An 18,770-nucleotide genomic window follows, 5' to 3' on the forward strand; every position below is an offset into this window, starting at 1 on the left:
AGTTGCTCTGCGGCATGTGGAATCTTCCCGGACCAGGGCTCCAACCGGGGTCCCCTGCATTGGCAGGCGGATTCTTAACCACTGCGCCACCAGGGAAGCCTAATCACTAGTAGTCTTAATTCCACGATGAGCCTACTCAGTAGAGCATCATCTTAAAACGCAGAACAGTAATTATAAGTTACGTGGACACTTATTGCTAGTTAAATTGTGGAAGCTTTATCTTTTAAACTTATTATCTTGGATTAACTGTTTTGTTACTACTGGAGTCCTGGTTTCTATCCCAGCGTCATCACGGTCTCTGTGACCTTCAGTGTGTCACTTAACTCTGATTTTAGTTCAGGCATTGAATTAGGGTAGTGACTTTCATTATTTTGTATGGTGAATGGCGGGGTGGGGGGTGGGGGGGGAGAGAAAATGAATATGAATAGGAATGAATATGAATCAAGCCAGTGTTGTGCTCCTTTCTTGAAATAAAATCTTGTGCATGAGCCTGACAGGCTGTTTGTGGAGGTGGGAGAGAGCTCTGTGGTCTTGTCTACCTTCATTCCTCAGAATAGTCCCAGGACATCTCTGGTCAGTTCCTGAGTGTGAAAACCATTAGTCTACTTGAGCTTAAAACTTTTTTTTCTGTCTCTGGAATTTTTAATGTAATCATAGTCATTTGGAATCTCTACATTTCTATGGTGGAGCCCTTTCACATAATGGCAGTAATTTTATGGTAGAAATATTTATAGGTACAAATTAGTACCACAAATTTAAAAAGGCCAAATGTGTCAAATTCTGTGGGGTAATTTACTTATTTTGGGCTGGTTTAGATTTACTGCAGCAAACTTTTTTTTCTTACTGTAGCAAAATATGCATAACATAAAATTTACCATCTTAACAATTTCTTAGTGTACAGCTTAGTGGCATTAAGTACATTCATGTTGTCGTGTATCCATCGCTACCATTCATCTCCAGAACTCTTTTATTTTCTCAAACTGAAACTCTGTATCCACTAAACACTAACTCCCCATCCCTCTTTCTTCTGGCCCCTGGTAACCACCATTCTACTTTATGTCTGTGAATTTGATTACTCTAGGGACCTCATATAAGTGGAATTATACAGTACTTGTTGTTTTGTGACTGGCGTGTTTCACTCAGCATGTCCTCACTCTCCATCTGTGTTCTGGTATGTGTCCGAATTTCCTTCTTAAGGGTGAATTATATTGTATGTATATATGACATTTTGTTATCCATTTATCCATTGACGGACATTTCGGTGTTTCCGACTTTTGACTACAGTGAATAATGCTGCTGTGTGAGATAATCTTTCAAAACTTGCATTCTTAAAGTTCAGAGGTATTTAATCTTTCCTTCAGTTCCACACTCCACCTCCGTGCACCTGATGGTTGTACTTGGAGGGCAGTGGTACTAGATATGACTGAGCTGATTCTCTATGTGGCCCTCCACCCTTGGAGAGTCACTAGTATAATTCTCCTTAAGCTGGACTCAGGTATTGGATGTTAATTCTGAAATATTTATTTAAAGAAATTAATGTGATAAATGCTGTTGAGTTGCTTGTCTCCCGAAAATGAACTTAGTTTTGGTGTTTTACGTCATCTTGATTCTCGAATCGGAGCCTTAGACGTTAAAATATATAATCCCTAGTTCTTTACCTGTAGTACTGCAAAGTTCTGCTCTTTAAAGAAATGTCCGGTTGCTTTGCTTTAGATGAGTTTTCCAACCATTTGTAATCAGGCAGCAAGTTTTTGAGTTCTGGTTTACTTTATAATGTTATAGAAGTCCTTTGCCTTTGTAATGTAGGCATGTTTCTGGAAACTTCTGTCTACTAATAAGGAATTCTACCATTTAAAGGAAACATCATCTCTTTTCAGAGTATTCTTTCTTATTATTATTATTTAAAATTGAGTCACAGTATAATTATATTACTGTTCTTGAGCAAATGTGTTTGCCTCAGAGTTAATAATTGCCTCATTTAATGGTTCACTGTGAATCTCCTCTCCACATAATTAACTACTTAGGTGATCACTCAGTTCTTTTTTTCTAGAGTCATCTGTCCATGTATACAGCACTCTTTCTGTATTCTGGAGGGGTTGCACTTTATGGCTGGTGCCATTGTTTTGTGAATGCCTATGTTACTCTCCTGAATTTGATTCCCTGTTTCGGGGATTTCATGTTTTCTTCCTTCCTTCCTTCCTTCCTCCCTTCCTCCCTTCCTCTCTTCCTTTCTTCCTCTTTCTCTCTCTCTCTTTCTCTCTTTCTTTCTCTCTCTTTTTCAGTTTTTCTCTCACATTTTGGGGGAGTATATCTTCTAACGGTTTCCTAAGATAAGTGTTTTTTTCTTAGTAAGTAAGGTTTTTGGGTCTTTGCATGTCTGAAAATGCCTTTATCTAACCCTCTTAATAGATTAGTAGTTTTATTGACTATAGAATTCTGGGGTAGACATTTTTCTTCAGAGTTTTGAAAGCATTGCTCCAATGTTTCCAGTGTTCAAGGATTACTGTTAAAAAGTTATATGCCATTGTGTTTCTTGAACTTTGGAATATGACCTGTTTTTTTCTTTGTGGATGATTGTAGGATTTTGTCTTTTCCCCAGTGTCAGAAATCTGCTTTGGTTTTATTTTCCTTTTCTCTTCTCCTTCCTTTCTTTCCTTTCACTGCTCTCTTAAGCTAGAAACCACTATCTTTCATTCTAGGATATATGCTTTATTTTTCTTTTATTCTTTTGATTTTCTCCTATTCTTTTGATTTTCTCCTTTCTGGTAGCTCTCCTGCTGAAACTCCACTTTAGGTTTTGGACCTCTTAGTTTGAGTCCCTGTTTTTCTTAACTTTTTTTCTCCTTCAACTTCATATGTATTTTCACTTTTTGTTTGTCTTTGGTTGATCCTTGGTTGTCTCACACACACATGCATAAAAGAGGCAGCCAAAAGGTGATTGGAAGCTTTGTGATTTGCTTGGTGATACTCACAGTGAGGTGAAGAAGAGGTGCCTGATTTTTTCCTTTGGAGAATTACCCAGTGTCCTTTTTTGAAAAAGAAATGGGCATGAATTAAACTCAATTGAGAGAATGATTACAGATTCTAAATGAATCAGAAAGAAAGAAAAAGTGTTATAACAGTGTTCCTAAATATTTAAATGCCTAGGCAAGGCACAAACACAGAATCACTAGACAGAGTAATGAATAACAACATTAAGGAGCTAGGAAAAGAAGAGCAAATTAAATCCAAAGTAAGTAGAAGAAAGGAAATAATAAAGATAAGAGCAGAAATTAATGAAATAGAAAATGAACAAATAATAGAGGAAGTCACAAATTCAAAAGTTGTTTCTTGGGAAGATCAATAAAAGTGATGAACCCCTAGCGAGACAGATGAAAGAAAAGAAGAAGCCCAAGTTATCATTGTCAGGAATGAAAGAGGGCAATCACTACAGATCCCACAGACAGTAATAGCATACTAAGGAAATATAATAAGTAACTTTATGCCAATAAATTTAATAACCTGAATGACATAGACAGATTCCTTGAAAGACATAAATAATAAAAACTAACCCAAGAAGAAATGGAAAATCTGAATACCCCATATCTGTTAAAAATTGGATTTAGAGTGAAAAACTTTCACTTTCAAAGGAAACTTGGGGCCCCAGATGGTTTTCCTGGTAAATTTTATCAAACATTAAAGGAATAAATAAGACTAAGCTTCCACAAACTTTTTCAGCAAATAGAAGAGTAGGGAGCATCTCCCAATTCATTTTATGAGTTCAGCGTAACCCTGATATCAAAACTGGACAGGGATATTATTAAAAAAATACTGCAGACCACTGTCCCTCATGAACATACACTTGAAAATCCTCAACAAAATATTAGCAAATTGAATCCAACAACATATAGAAAGGATAATATGTCATGACCAAGTGGGATTTATCTTAATTTGACATTTGAAAATTATCAATATAATTCACTGCATTAATAAAATAAGGAGAAAAATGGCATAATCATTTCAGTAGATGCAGAAAAAACATTTAACAACATTCAATATCCATTCATTATAGACAGTCTCATTAAACTAGGAAAAGAGGGGGAACTTTCTCAGCTGTTCAAAGTACATCTATGAAAAACCTATAGCTAATATCATACTTAGAGACAAAAGACTTAATGCTTTCTCCAAGATTAGTAATAAGACAAGAATATCTGTACCCACCAATTCTATTCAGTATTATACTGGAGGTCTTAGCCAGTGCAATGAGGTAAGCAGAAGAATTAAAAGACACGAAGATTGGAAAGAAAGAAGCAAACCATAGGACTTCCCTGGTGGTCCAGTGGTAAAGAATCCGCCTTGCAATGCAGGGGACGTGGGTTCGATCCCTAGTCAGGGAACTGAGATCCCACATGCCACGGGGCAGCAGAGCCTGTGCACCACAACTACTGAGCTCGAGCGCCTCCACTAGAGCCTGCGTGCTCTGGAGCCCGCACGCCACAAGTAGAGAAGAGAAAACCTGCCGCACAACTAGAGAGAAGCCTGCATGCCACGGTGAAAGATCCCTCATGCCTCAACAAAGATCCTGTATGCCGCAACTAAGACCCGACGCAGCCAAAAAATAATAATAATAATAATAGTAATAATAAAATAAATAAATAATAAATCTAAAAAAAAAGCGCAAACCAGTCTTTTTTTTTTTTTTTGGCAGATGATATGACTATATGTGTAGAAAATCCTAGTTAATTTACAAAACATTAGAATTAAGTGACTTTAGCAGGGTCGCAGGATACATGATCATTATTACAAAATCAATTTAAAACATATTAGTAAAGGAACACCTGAAAAGTGAAATTGAAAAAATGATTGTCAGAGAATGAAAAAGTATAAAATACTTAGTGATAAATTTAGTGAAAAATGCATAAGACTTCTACACTGAAACTACAAAACTATAATATGTTGCTGAGAGAACTTAAAGACCTAAATACATGGAATTTATATGGAAATGCAAAGGATCTAGAATAGCCAAAAGCAATATTATAAAAGAATAAGTTGGAGGACTTAAACTTCAAGGTTTGCTATAAATCTACAGTAATTAGGGCTTTGTGGAAGGACATTAAGGATAGACAAATAGATCAACAGAACAGAAAGTCCGGTAGACAAACATAAAATCCATTTTAAAAAAAAATTTGTATTGGAGTATGGTTTATTTACAATGTTGTGTTAGTTTCAGGTGTACAGCAAAGTGAATCAGTTATACGTACATCAATACTTATGTCCACTCTTTTTTTTTTTTAGATTCTTTTCCCATATAGGCCATTACAGAGTATTGAGTAGAGTTCCCTGTGCTAGACAGCAAGTTCTTATTATCTATTTTATATATAGTAGGGTGTATATGTCAATCCCAGTCTCCCAATTTATTCCTCCCCCCCTTATCCCCTAGTAGCTATGTTTGTTTTCTACATCTGTGACTCTACTTCTGTTTTGTAAATAAGTTTATTTGTACCCCTTTTTTTAGGTAATCAGTATCATGTGATATTTGTCTTTCTGTGTCTGACTTACTTCACTCAGTATGACAATCTCTAGGTCCATCCATGTTGCTGCAAATGGCAGTATTTGTTCTTTTTTATGGCTGAGTAATATTCCATTGTATATATGTACTGCATCTTCTGTTTACAATAGCCAGGACATGGAAGCAACCTAAATGTCCATCAACAGAGGAATGGATAAAATCCACTGATTTTTGATCAGCTGCCTATACACTTCAGTGGTGAAAAGGAGAGAATTTCCATGGTGATGGAACAACTGGAAGAAGAAATGGAACAGAGTAAATCTTGATTCCTGCTTTATGCCATACGCAAAAAGTAGTTTGAGATGGGTTATAGATCTATGAGGAAAAATTCTATAAAGCTTATAAAAGAAAATATCCAAGTCAGTTTGTGATCTGGCATAAGGGAAAGATTTCTTTGACAGGACAAAGAAAGAAATAACTACTAAAAAACGATAAATTGGATTTTACCAAAATTTAAAATTTCTGCTCATCAGAAGCTTCTTAAGAAAATAAATAGGCAAGCTACATACTGGGAGAAAATAGTCATAGTTAATATATCTGACAAAGAACTTTAGTAAATATAATGAAGTACAACACAAAACAAAGAAAAATGTGGGTTAAAGACTTCACAGACATTTCCCCAAAGTGTATAGGAATGGATAATAAGTACATGAAAAACGTGCTTAGCAACATCATTAATTAGGGAAATGCAAATTAAAACCACGAGGAAATACCATGCATACTGTCAGAATGCATAAAATTTAAAAGACCATGCAGTATATTGGCAAGTATAGGGTGTAATTGGAATTCTCACATATTGTTGGGGAAGTAGAAAGTGGTACAATCACTTTAGAAAACTCTTTGATAGTTTCTTATAAAGTTAAACATACATCTACCCCATGACTCAGGAATTCTACTCCTTATTATTTACCCAAAATGAAAATGTCCTCAGAAAGACTTGCATGCGAATGTTCATTAAAAACTTTATTCGTAATTGCCCTCAAATTAGAGACAACCCAGATGTCTAATAATGGAAGAATGGATAAACAAATTGTGGTATATAATTCAATGAAATTCTCAACAGTAAAAAAGAACAAAGTACTGATGCCCACAGTCACATTGATGAATCACCGAAAAGGCTGAGCAGAAGAGACCAGACGCAACACACCATCTGGTTGTATCTGTGAAATTCTGAAGGAAGCAAAACTAATTTATGGTGGCTGAAATCAGACAGCGTGTGTCTCTGGAGGGGACTGAAAAGCATGGCTGAAGAGAACTTTCCAGGGTGATGGAACATCCTATATCTTGTTAGGGTTGTGAGATATAAGGGTGTACGTGTTTGCTAACTCATCAAACTCAATACTTAATGGTTTGTGCATTTCACTATATGAAAATGATACTTCAATTATGAAAAGGCCAGAACAATAATGATAAAAATTATGAGTATATTATTTACTTTCACTAAACAGTACTTGTGGCTTTCTGTTCTTGGTCTCAAAGCACCTCTGTGTTTCATCAGTCACTTGATAAGTATATGAACCCTGTGTTTTTATTGGATTTGGCTCCTGTGCCTGTGACAAATTTTGTTTCTGCCCATTTGGTTTCCCTTGTCATGATGTTTGAAAGAGACCTAGAGTGAAAAGTTAAAGAAGGTTATCAGGTTGCTTTTGAGGATTAATCTGGAGCATTCATCAAGTCACATGAGGTGTGGTGTACCCTTAAGTAGTTATAAGGTGCAGGGACATGTTGTCTTTACTGTGCTTTTAAAAGCACATTTACCGGTGGTGTTTGCTTCCCTCCCTCCCTGCTTCCCTCCCTCCCTCCCTCTCTTTCTGTCTTTCCTCTCTTTTCTGTTTTTGAATATAGAAAAGTATAAAGAAGAAAACCGAAATGGCCCATAATTTTACTGTCCACATAATTGATGTTACCCTTTAAAAAATGAGTAATAGGGGGCTTCCCTGGTGGCACAGTGGTCGAGAGTCCGCCTGCCAATGCAGGGGACACGGGTTCGAGCCCTGGTCTGGGAAGATCCCACATGCCGCGGAGCGGCTGGGCCCGTGAGCCACAATTACTGAGCCTGCGCGTCTGGAGCCTGTGCTCCACAACAGGAGAGGCCGCGATAGTGAGAGGCCTGCGCACCGCGATGAAGAGTGGCCCCCGCTTGCCGCAACTAGAGAAAGCCCTCGCACAGAAACGAAGACCCAACACAGCCATAAATAAATAAATAAAAATTAAAAAAGAATTTAAAAAAAAGTCACTCTTTAAAAAAAAAAAAAAAAAAAAAAAAAATGAGTAATATATGCTTCTAGTAAGAGAATTCAGTTGGTATGGAAAGTTATAAAATAAAAAGCTCCATGTCCTTAATATCGCTCTCTGAAGATACGACTTTATTATAAAGTATAATATGTCCTTGCAGAAAAACTTGTTCATATATCAAAATACGTGATAATTTATATAAAACCATGAAAATATTTATACATAAAGTAGTTTTATTATAGACTGCTTTGTAGCTTGTTTTTTTTCACATAGTACATCTTGCAGATATTTCTAAATTAGCACATACCCTATTTTTCAGTCAGTTGTGTACCTTTCATTGCATTTTATAGCCAATTTAGATTATTTTCATTTTTAAATTAAAAACAATGTTTTAAGAATAACTTTGTGTTAGTGAAATGTTGCATTTTTTTTAAATTAAAAAATGTTTAATGATTATAGATTGACAGTTTTTGGCCTTTCTCCTATGTTAGGAGACTTGGAAGGCGCAGCTGTGTCTTCTCAGCCCTGGCACCATTGACATTTTAGGCTGGATAACTCCTTGCTGTAGGGGCTGTTCTGTGTGTTGTAGGATGTTTGGCAGCACCTCTGGACTCTACTCGCTAGATGCTGTAGCGCCCCCCTCCCTCAGTTGTAACAACCAAAGATGTCTCCAGACCCTTGGGGTGCAAAGTTGCCCCTGGTTGAGGACCACTGACACACAGAGCATTGCAGGTACACCCGGATGGTTGCCATTGCCTCTCCTGATGGAGGAGCTGCAGAAGTCAGATACAAGAGACGTGTTCCTCCTTAGCTTGGGGTTTCAATGGGTGCAAAAAAGGGGAATGTAGGGAAGGGATATAGGGACACCTCATAGAGCCCAGGGAGTGCGTCAGAGTTTGGTGAGCGACTGACAGCTGTCAGAAACCAAAGCAACCCGATAGGTGTTCTGTCATATGTTCAGCAACTGTTTATTGAATGTCTGCCATCTACTAGGTACTGTGGTGGCCACTGGGTATTTCATGTTGAGAAAAAGAGATGTGAGTGCTGCTTCATGAAGCGTAAGGTTTAGAGGTAGACACAGACATTCAGCAAATGAATGAATGAATGAAATTATAACTAGTATACCTGCTATTGAAGGACATAACCCGATGCCATGAAAGAATGAAAGAGGGGCCTAATTTGGAGTGGAGATGGTGAAGAGATAGCCATGGAAGGCTTCTAAGCTTGCGTAGCTTTTTACTAGGTTTGGGGAAGGGGCTGATAAGAGTGTTCCAAGCAGAGGGAATAGCATGTATTTGAAGTTTCAAGATATTAAGGTGCGAAAGGTTCAGCTTTTTATGGAACTGAAAGAATGCCAGTTTGAGTGGAGAATAATTGAATGAGGAAGGAGAAGTGGATTTAAAGTAAGGGTGGAGAGACAGTCATGGGCCAGATGATGCAGGGTCTTGTAGGCAGAGTTGGGGTGATGTACAAAGTGTAGTGGGAAGCTGTGGCACGTTATAGGCAGGTGAGTGACATGATCTGACTTACGTTCTGAAGTGATGATTCTGGCTGCTGTGTGGGGTATGCCCTGGAGAGAGGCAAGAATAGAATTAGGGAGACCCAGTAAGGCTGTGGTGGTGTAGCTGAAATATATGGTTGGTGATGACATTGAGTTGATGACAGTGGAGGCAGAGGGAAATGGACACATTCCGGAGATTTTTGGAGGCAGCATTCACGGAAATTGGTAATAATTTGAATGTGGGTTGTGAAGAGGGGAAGGCATTCATAGTGACTTCCAGAATTCCTGCTTGAATGATGGGTTCAGTTGCCGTTACTGATGGGGGACCACTGGATGGGTCTGGAGCTTCAGTGGACAAGGGAGCACAGAAGAGCAAGAGTTAAGTTTTAGACGTGTTAAGTGTGAGATGCCTGTGAAATATCCTATCAGAGATGTCAAGGAAATAAACATGACACATACTCTGGTGTCGAAAATGAGAGTCTGGTGTGCAAAGAAAAGGGTACAGATTGGAGATAAAAAGTTGAGAGTTGTCAGCATATAGATGATAACATTGTCTAGGAAGAGAGTGTATCTTGATGAGACCATTGGGTCCAGGGCTGAACCCCGAGGAAATCTGACGTTCAGAGGCTGGATACAAGAGGAGCAACAGGCTGGGATAGGAAAGACGTTAGAGAGGTAGGAAGCAAATCCATAGAGGGTGATGTCATGGGAACCGAGCATAGTTTCCGAGGGCGGGGGTGGGGGGGTGGTCAACTAGGTCTAATGTTCTGAGAGTACTGGTAAGGCTGCTTTGCTAGTGATGACTCCTGAGATGCCCTTTTAAACTACTCTGATTTCTTGTAATACTTGGGGGGATGGGGTTTTAGCCACCAGTGCAGATTGGAGCCCAAATAGGGAAAGGATCTTATGGAAACTTGTAACCTGTTGGTTTAGGGCAGCTTTCCTAACCTTTTCTATAAGAAGCACAGCCAGAAAAACCATTTCAGCGGTATGCTTTGAGCATAGGTGGGAAACATCAGCTCTTAGGGAATATGCAGCGAGATGTAAACGTGAATGTTCGTGTGTTCTATTACTGTCTTCCTGGTTGATTAAAGAAAAAGTGCTTTCTACTTCATAAATCAATACTACTTCAGAATACTGCAGATTTGTACAATTAATACCTTCTGTTCACTGAATATGGATATCAAAATTTGAAAGTTTATCTCTGGAGTCTTTGAGCGATTCTTCTAGAAATCTTTCTTTTTTCAGTTTTTCCTTTTGCCTCATCTTAAATCTTAGCAAAGATACTCATTTTGTTAGTAGTGCCAGGAAGCAGGCAGTTTCCATGGCAACTGACAGATTGCGTTTACTGTGGAAATTTCCGGAATTAACAGAGCTGCATTGCAGAAGGATGCATAAAGCAGTATTCATCTAGAGATCCTAACAGTATGGACACAGAAGAACAGTTGCAGTGCTGTGCAGGGTATGTGTTATGTTTATTTTCCTGTCTAAGGAGGATTATGAGTTATGAGGAGAGGGTAAAACAGCTTGAGGCGTTTTAGTATATGCTGGCTTGCTAAAATCAGAGAAGCTTTGGGAAAAAGGAGGAAAAATAATTTGGGAAGAAAGATGTGTTTGATAGCATTGGGAGGAAATCAAGATAAAGATAAATGAAGTAGAAGAATGCGATAATGAAATAAGAGGAGAAAACACACTTCAAACTGATTAAACAATAAAGGGGTCTTACAGAGGGTGGTTCTAGACACAAGAAGATATTTATTTATCAAAGGAAAATTAGCAGGCGTTGGCGAGCTCAGGGAATCACGTTCTCCTGTACGGGAAGGAGAATGCTGGTAAGGTAATGAGCAGCTGCCTGCTGAAGGGTGATTGCGCAGCTGTGAGGGCTGCTCTGGGTGTGGGGAGGTTTGCTGCTGCCTCGTGTACTCACTTCCCTGCACGCAGGGAGAGTCAGGGAAGGGCCGTCAGACCCTCAGTCCTACTCCCTGTGGATTTGTGGAGGATTTTTAAGAAAAAGCCTGAAATGTATCTCGAGATTAAATTCTGGAAATAAATCTATAGGACTTGGGTAGATAATTGGAATTTCTTATCCTCCAGAGCATGGTTGTAAATTTGAAAGAGAAATGATATGAAAAATAGATAGGATTTAGATCATTTAAGTGATAGGTGATATTTAGCTGACTAGATGTCATGTAGGTTATGTAGTCAGCAAACTACAGCTTATGAGCCAAATGTGGCCTGCTGCTAGTTTTTGAAAATAAAGTTTTATTGGAATGTAGCCACACCCATTTGGTTACACAGTTGCCACTGAGACTTGTGTAGAGGGCAAAGCCTGAAATATTTATTGTCTGTCCCTTTACAGAAAAGTTTGGTGACTTGTGATTTAGATGGTGTATTGGATTCCTAGGGCTGCTGTAACAAATTCCCACAGACTTGGTGGCTTAAAGCAACAGAAATTTATTCTCTAGGGCTCAGGAGGCCAGAAATTCTGAAGTCAAGGTGTTGGCAGGGCTGTGCTTCTTTGGAAGGCTCTAGAGGAGGATCCTTCCGTCCTATTCCTAGCTCGGGTAGCTCCTGGCGTCTCTTGGGTTTTGGTAGTATAACTCCAGTTGCCGCCTGTCCTTAACTTCCCTGTCTCTGTGTGTCTCTGTTTCCTTTTCTGTCTCTTTTAAGGACACTCATCATTATATTTAGGGTCCACCCTAATCCAGGATGGTCTTTTCTCGAGACCATTTTCTTAATTACATCTGTAAAGATAAGGTCACCTTCTGAGGTTCCAGATGGACATGTCTTTTGTTGGGGCTACAGTTCAGCCGACTGCATATGGTGTTAAAGAACTGGGTTTCGGCTTCTTAGACTACATTCTGTGTTAAGAAAAGTCAGTTCCTGGCAGGTTTCCTTTGGAAACCTGTGAGGCATATCCTCTGAAGTAGACTCGTTGACCTGCTGGAGAGGGTGTTAAATTTACTTTTCAAGGACCGGATGATACAGGCATAGTTAAAAATCATAGCAGACAGCCTCTGTGATGCAAACAGAAGCAGCTGGGTAGAGGTAGTACTGGAATATTCGCAGGAGAAAAGGTACTAAAATATTCACAGGAAACCATGAGTGTTGTCTAACGTTACACGTCTCCATCAGTCTCTCCTCAACTCCCACCCCCTAAAAAACAACAAAGTGAATCTGGAAATTTAATGAAAGGTAGTTGGAACCAAAATGAGAATCAGAATTTTGAGAGATTAGACTCATGACTAGATTATGACAATGGGAAATACATATAGGATTTAAAATAAGTAGATTCCATACATGAGTGGAGTGAATAGAGCTGTAAGTTTGAGACTTGACTCTGGTTAGAGAGCCTTTGTATTGTTATGAGAGCATATAGACTGTTGGCCTAGGCAGGCGAGGTCCGTGATGTTTCCTCTTACCTTCTGAGCACATTTATAAGCCATAGTAATGACAGTAGATCTCTATCCTTGCATCCCTTGGAAGTTTCATCTAGCATATTTGGGTATATTTGGAAATGTTTAAGCAGTGATACATGCCCATGGTGAAGAATCAAATGGTAGACAGGGGATTCCAGTGTGGGTGCTGGAGCTGCAGAGAAAATCCTCCTCACTCTGTGATCTCAGGGGCCCCAGCCTAGGGCCTGCATCCTCAGCTGTACACCTGAAAATGAAGCCCCTGGTGTAGACTTGATGAAGATAATCACCAGCAGAATTAAGCAAAGATGGTTAGAAGTGGATCCAAATTAGGGTTCACCAAGAATAAGCAGTACCAAACTAGCCTACTATACTTAAAAAAAACAAAAAGTTATTGGGCTGTAGATCAGGAATTCGCTGTGGGCTGGGTGTTTCTTGATTTCACCATATGTGGGTACAGAGGAGGAACACGAAGCCTGAGCCAGGATTTTCAGGCACAGTTTCCTGAAGGGCAAGACTGAATGAAGTTCATATATTCTTTCTAATTGAATTCTGTTAGTCTGTGACTGTGTGTATCTTCAACACCAAAGTGAGACGTTAGCAAGCGGTAGGAATGGACGTTTTCTTCTCTTCTTCCTTTAACAAGATGTTTTGTGTACTAAGTGCCACCCATGTTGAATTGTGTGCTTCAGCTTAAACAGCTTCAGAGAAGGATTCAAATTTAGCTACAATCACTTTATTTTTTATATAAATTTTATTTATTTATTTATTTATTTATTTTTGGCTACGTTGGGTCTTTGTTGCTGCACGCGGGCTTTCTCTAGCTGTGGCGAGCGGGGGCTACTCTTCGTTGCGGTGCACAAGCTTCTCATTGTGGTGGCTTCTCTCGTTGCAGAGCACGGGCTCTAGGCACGCAGGCTTCAGTAGTTGTGGCTCACGGGCTCAGTAGTTGTGGCTCGTGGGCTCTAGAGCACAGGCTCAGTAGTTGTGGCACACGGGCTTAGTTGCTCTGCGGCATGTGGGATCTTCCCAGACCAGGGCTCGAACCCGTGTCCCCTGCATTGGCAGGCGGATTCTTAACCACTGCGCCACCAGGGAAGCCCCGCTACAATTACTTTAACTTTTAATTTTTCTGTTGGCATCTAGAATATACATAAGGAAATAGAATGAGATAAGGTTTAAAGCACAGATTGGGATTAAATTAAGCTGGTTGATCATAGTTCATACAAGCTAAAATTTAAGTACTCTAAGGGGTTCAAAAATACGCTGGATTTCAAGTAGATATATTATATAAAATAGATGCATAGCAAAACGTGTCTGTTAATAAAATTTATTTCTATAAAAACTTCTTTTCTCATTGACTTATTTGGATAAATGTCCCCCCAAAATAATAAAAATAAGCTTGAGAATGTAGTTGTTTCATAGTTATGTGTTTAAAAGATTATTCACATAGTAATAGTATTAAAAATTAGCTACAGGTTAGGAATGAAAAAACGGTTCAGACCCTTGGTTCTTATTTGCTTGAGGAACTAAAGTTATGACTTTATAAAAGCAATTTCATATTTGTAGTACAAAATGATGTATGAGTAGCAGCTGCCTGCTAAAATATTTAAGAAACAAAGGTGAAAATATGAAACGTAGAAAATTAAGACAACTTAATGCTAAACGCTATATCTGATTGCTAATAACAATAACAGCCAGGGTAAAGAAAAAATGTACCCAGGGTTTCTCTTCCAACATTCCTGCAGAGACTGCCTGCGGTAAGGGGGCCCCTTCTGAGCCTCTAGTCTCAAAGACGGAGCATTTTCATTCTCTTTTCTGCCCTCCCCCCCTCACTGGTAACTACAGAAAACACCTGGAGAGGAACGGGAGGAGGAGGAGAAATGGGTGCAGACACATTCCACTGGGTAGTGTGGTCGTTCTGATCAGTGTTGTAGGTGGACGCAGAGAAGGGTTGTAGCAGCAAAATAGACTGAGAGTTGTATTTTTATATTTGCTGCTGCCAGCTGAGAGCACAGCGTTAGAGAACAAGGAGATTGGGGGAGGAGCCTTTGCCTTTGGAGCAGTGAGTGCTTTGATTGAATGCACTGAGCCCTGGATGCCTCAAACTGTACACGTGCTTTCAACTGTAGACGTGTGACAGGCAGATCCCTTTCAGACAGAGTGGGGCCCGAGGAAACTCAGTCTCTCTCTCTTGACAGTTTTGAGGTATAATTGACATGTAATAAACCGCACCTATTTAAGGTGTACATTTGCTGAGTTTTGAGGTATGTATGCACCTGTGCAACCATCACCACAGGCAACATAATGACATATTCATCATCCCCCAGAGTTTCCTCCTGCCCCCTTGTAGTTTTTATATCCAGACGTTTGATTTGGTTCTTCTCTCCATTCTTTAGTTTCTTGAACATATGGAATACAGTAATAAACACTGTTTCATTGTCCTTGTCTACTTATTCTAGCATCTCTGTCATTTCTGGGTCACTTTGAATTGGTTGCTTTTTCTCCTTATGATGGGTCATAGTATCTTGCTTCTTTGCATACTTGATGATTTTAGATTGCATGCCAGACATTGGGTGCTGGCTGTTTTTGTATCTTATAAATATTTTTGAGCTCTGTCCTTTGGTTAAGTTCCTCGGAAGTAGTTTGATCCTTTCGGGTCTCTTTTTTCAGCTTCAGTAGGTGAGACCAGATCCTTCTGCGTGCTTTCCTGAATTCCCCTTGAGTTGTGGAGTTTTCCACTCTTGTGGGCAAGAACAGGAGTTGTTGTATGAGCCTGGGTAGCATTCCCTCTAATGCTTTTGGGTGGTTCTTTCCTCAGCCTTGTGTAGGTTCCTCATAAGCTTGTGCTGATCACTGGGGGGCCCCTGCATGTCTGTGGGGTCCTCCTTCTGTGCGGCTGTCTCTTATCTAGTACTCTGCCTTGAGAACTTGGTCTCCCAGATCCATCGCCTCCTCGTGAGGATCTGCTGGATCTGCCCTCCCTGTGTTGCGGTCTGTGAAGTCTCCCTGGGCAGTGCGCTGGTGTGGTTGAGGGCTCGCCTCGTGTATTTCCTGCCTCTCAGTGCTCGCTGCCTTTTGTTGTCCACTGTCCAGGGTCTTCAAGACCTTTCCGTATATGGACTTTTCTTTCAGTTGTTTCAGGTGTGAGTATCAGTCTGTCTCCCGATGCTCCGTAATAGCCCAAGCACAAGTGCCACAGACACTCATCGTGTGATAGGAGGAGAATTAGGGAATCAGGGAATAATATCTTCAATGCTTTGAGAAAGAGCATCTCTGAATATGATATTTTGCAGCATTCAAAATCGTTTTTTACAAGAATGATTAGCATTTGTAATAAAGTAGATGAAATCATGACATTCATAAAAAAGGATTGGAAAATACTGAGGAGAGAACAAATGTGGATAAATAGGCAACAGAATTACTGAAAAGGGTGATAGATGAGAAAAAAAGACAGGAAGGCTAGGAAACTGAAAATGCAGTGGTAGAATGAAATCCATATTGCATGTGGAACTTAAATGGTACTGCATGACAGCAAAAGAAAAGAATGTGATGGGAATAACTGATTTGAAAACATACAAAGTACCACATTTTTTACATATATAAATGCATAAATACAGTCGGAAGGTAAACAACACCCTGGAGAAATATTTGCAATACAGGACGAAGGGTTGATAGGTATGTTAATAGAAAAAGAACTTTTTAGCAGAAGCAGCGACAGCAAAACAAACACCCGTCTAGGAGGGCTCTGGCTAAGGGGGTGTTATCTCAGGAGGTTAACCAAAGAAACAGTGTTTACCAGATAGCTCAGAACATGCAACTCCAACGGTAATACATCAAAATGCCACTTAAGAGTGAGTGATCTAACCCTAATCACCTTTCAGGTTGGCCTGAGGGAAAGGGCGCTCTGGGCCGGGCACAGGCTCTCGCGGCTGCTGCTGCTCGGTCAGCGCAGGCTCTCCAGGCAGCGTTATGCAACCACGTGGACCCGGTGACGGCTGATACGTCAGCGATGCACTCAGTGAGGTCTGTAAAGCAGTAGGTGCAACAGGTCATTCGGTGACCTATCCACATAGTACAGAAAAATGCAAAGGATCTATACTGAATTGTTAGTAGTACTTTTCTCCGGATTATGATTGATTTTTCTTTTTAAATTTCTCTCCTACCTGTGTAGCTGTAAGAGGGATTTAGGATTGGGTAGTCTGCTTGGAAAAAGAGGCTCAGGAACTTGTCCTGCTGCTGAATTTGCACAGCAGAACCCTGTGTTTAGTAGATGGTGGGTCTGGGGCTAGAGCTCTCCCAGGTAACCTTGGCCGAGCCCACCCACCTATGTACAAAGCCCCAGGCAGCTTTATCAGACACATGAGATAGAAATAAAGCTTTTCTCAGTGCCCAATCTGATTACGTTCTGGAACATTATGTCACAGTTCTTTAGTTGTTTTGGAATCGGTAGGATTTCAGAAATTCATAGATTAGTCTGGGCCAATGAAGGGATGGTAATTAAAATACAGAAGTGATGGGCTTCCCTGGTGGCGCAGTGGTTGAGAGTCTGCCTGCCAATGCAGGGGACACAGGTTCGGGCCCTGGTCTGGGAAGATCCCACATGCCGCGGAGCAACTGGGCCCGTGGGCCGCAATTAACTGGGCCTGCGCGTCTGGAGCCTGTGCTCCGCAACAAGAGAGGCCGCGATAGTGAGAGGCCCGCGCACCGCGATGAAGAGTGGCCCCCACTTGCCACAACTAGAGAAAGCCCTCACACAGAAACGAAGACCCAACACAGCCATAAATAAATAAAATAAATAAATAAATAAATAAATAAATAAATAAATAAATAAATAAATAAATAGTAGTGATGATTCAGTATTAAATAGTAAACGGACAAGTTGCTCCTTTCTATCCAGAAGATCAATTATCAGAGAAAGTACTGAGACATACAGATGGCCAACAGACACTTGAAAAGATGCTCAATATCCCTAATTATTAGAGAAATGCAAATCAAAACCACAATGAGGTATCACCTCACAGCTGTCAGAATGGCCATCATCAAAAAGTCTACAAATAATAAATGCTGGAGAGGGTGTGGAGAAAAAGGAAACTTGCCTATAGGACTATTGGTGGGAATGTAAATTGGTGCAGCCGCTGTGGAGAACAGTATGGAGGGTCCTTAAAAAACTAAAAATAAAGCTACCATATGATCCAGCAGTCCCACTCCTGGGTATATATCTGGAAAAAAAACCCTCTAATTTGAAAAGATACATGCACCCCAAGGTTCATAGCAGCACTATTTGCAATAGCCAAGACATGGAACCAACCCAAGTGCCCATCAACAGACAGCTGGTTTAAGAAGATGATATATATATATGGGATATTACTCAGCCATGACAAAGAATGAACTATTGCTATTTGCAGCAACATGGATGGATCTAGAGAATATTATACCTAGTGAAGTAAGTCAGAGAAAGACAAATACTATATATCATATATGTGGAATCTAAAAAATAATACAAATGAATCTATATACAAAATGGAAATAGACTCACAGACATAGAAAACAAACTTATGGTGCTAACTCCCCCTGCCCTTGAATACGTAGACTTACCCACCCTGTGAGTGGCAGCCCGATATAAGGCACGAGAGAGACATTGCCAGAGCATGTGTACCCTCCCTGTAGGGTTAGCTCTGAAAGAGAGGAATTGAACTGAGTGTGTTTAGTTTCTTCTCTATATTCACTGATCAGTCAGTAAGGCCTCAGGTGAGAGACCAGATCCCTCTGCATGGAACAGTGAGGCATGGGAGGAATAAGTGTTCCCTTAGACAACTGGGAGAGGTAAGCCCTGAAATCTTTGATATTTTCCAGTCATTCATATGGCATCTTTTTATAAAGCCAGGGAATATTGTCTTTTGAAAAGGAACATGAAGATACTGACCACATGGGACATATACCCAATCTGTTTATAGTAGCTGTTGAGTATCTGTTGGTAAGGTATGGTATGTCCATGAATTGATTTTCCAAATTTGATTCAAATTGATAAGGTTGACTGATTTTTTTTTTTACGTTTTAATCCTTTGTG

General features: G+C 39.9%; 1 protein-coding gene across 9 annotated transcripts in view; it reads left to right on the forward strand.

The window, feature by feature from the left end:
• MAP2K4 (mitogen-activated protein kinase kinase 4) overlaps positions 1-18,770 on the forward strand; it is a 105,355-nt gene that overhangs the window by 37,020 nt on the left and 49,565 nt on the right. The window contains exon 1 of one of the 9 annotated variants that reach the window (XM_082441436.1): positions 16,633-16,808. The exons of the other annotated variants lie outside the window; for them this stretch is intronic. Coding sequence (XP_082297562.1) covers positions 16,786-16,808 — 23 coding nt within the window. The 5' untranslated portion in view covers positions 16,633-16,785. Of the gene's footprint in view, positions 1-16,632; positions 16,809-18,770 lie in introns of those variants that run through there. 9 annotated transcript variants of the gene reach the window in all.

The sequence above is a fragment of the Balaenoptera physalus genome (assembly GCF_965194825.1).
Source record: "Balaenoptera physalus genome assembly, chromosome: 20".
NCBI lineage: Eukaryota > Metazoa > Chordata > Mammalia > Artiodactyla > Balaenopteridae > Balaenoptera > Balaenoptera physalus.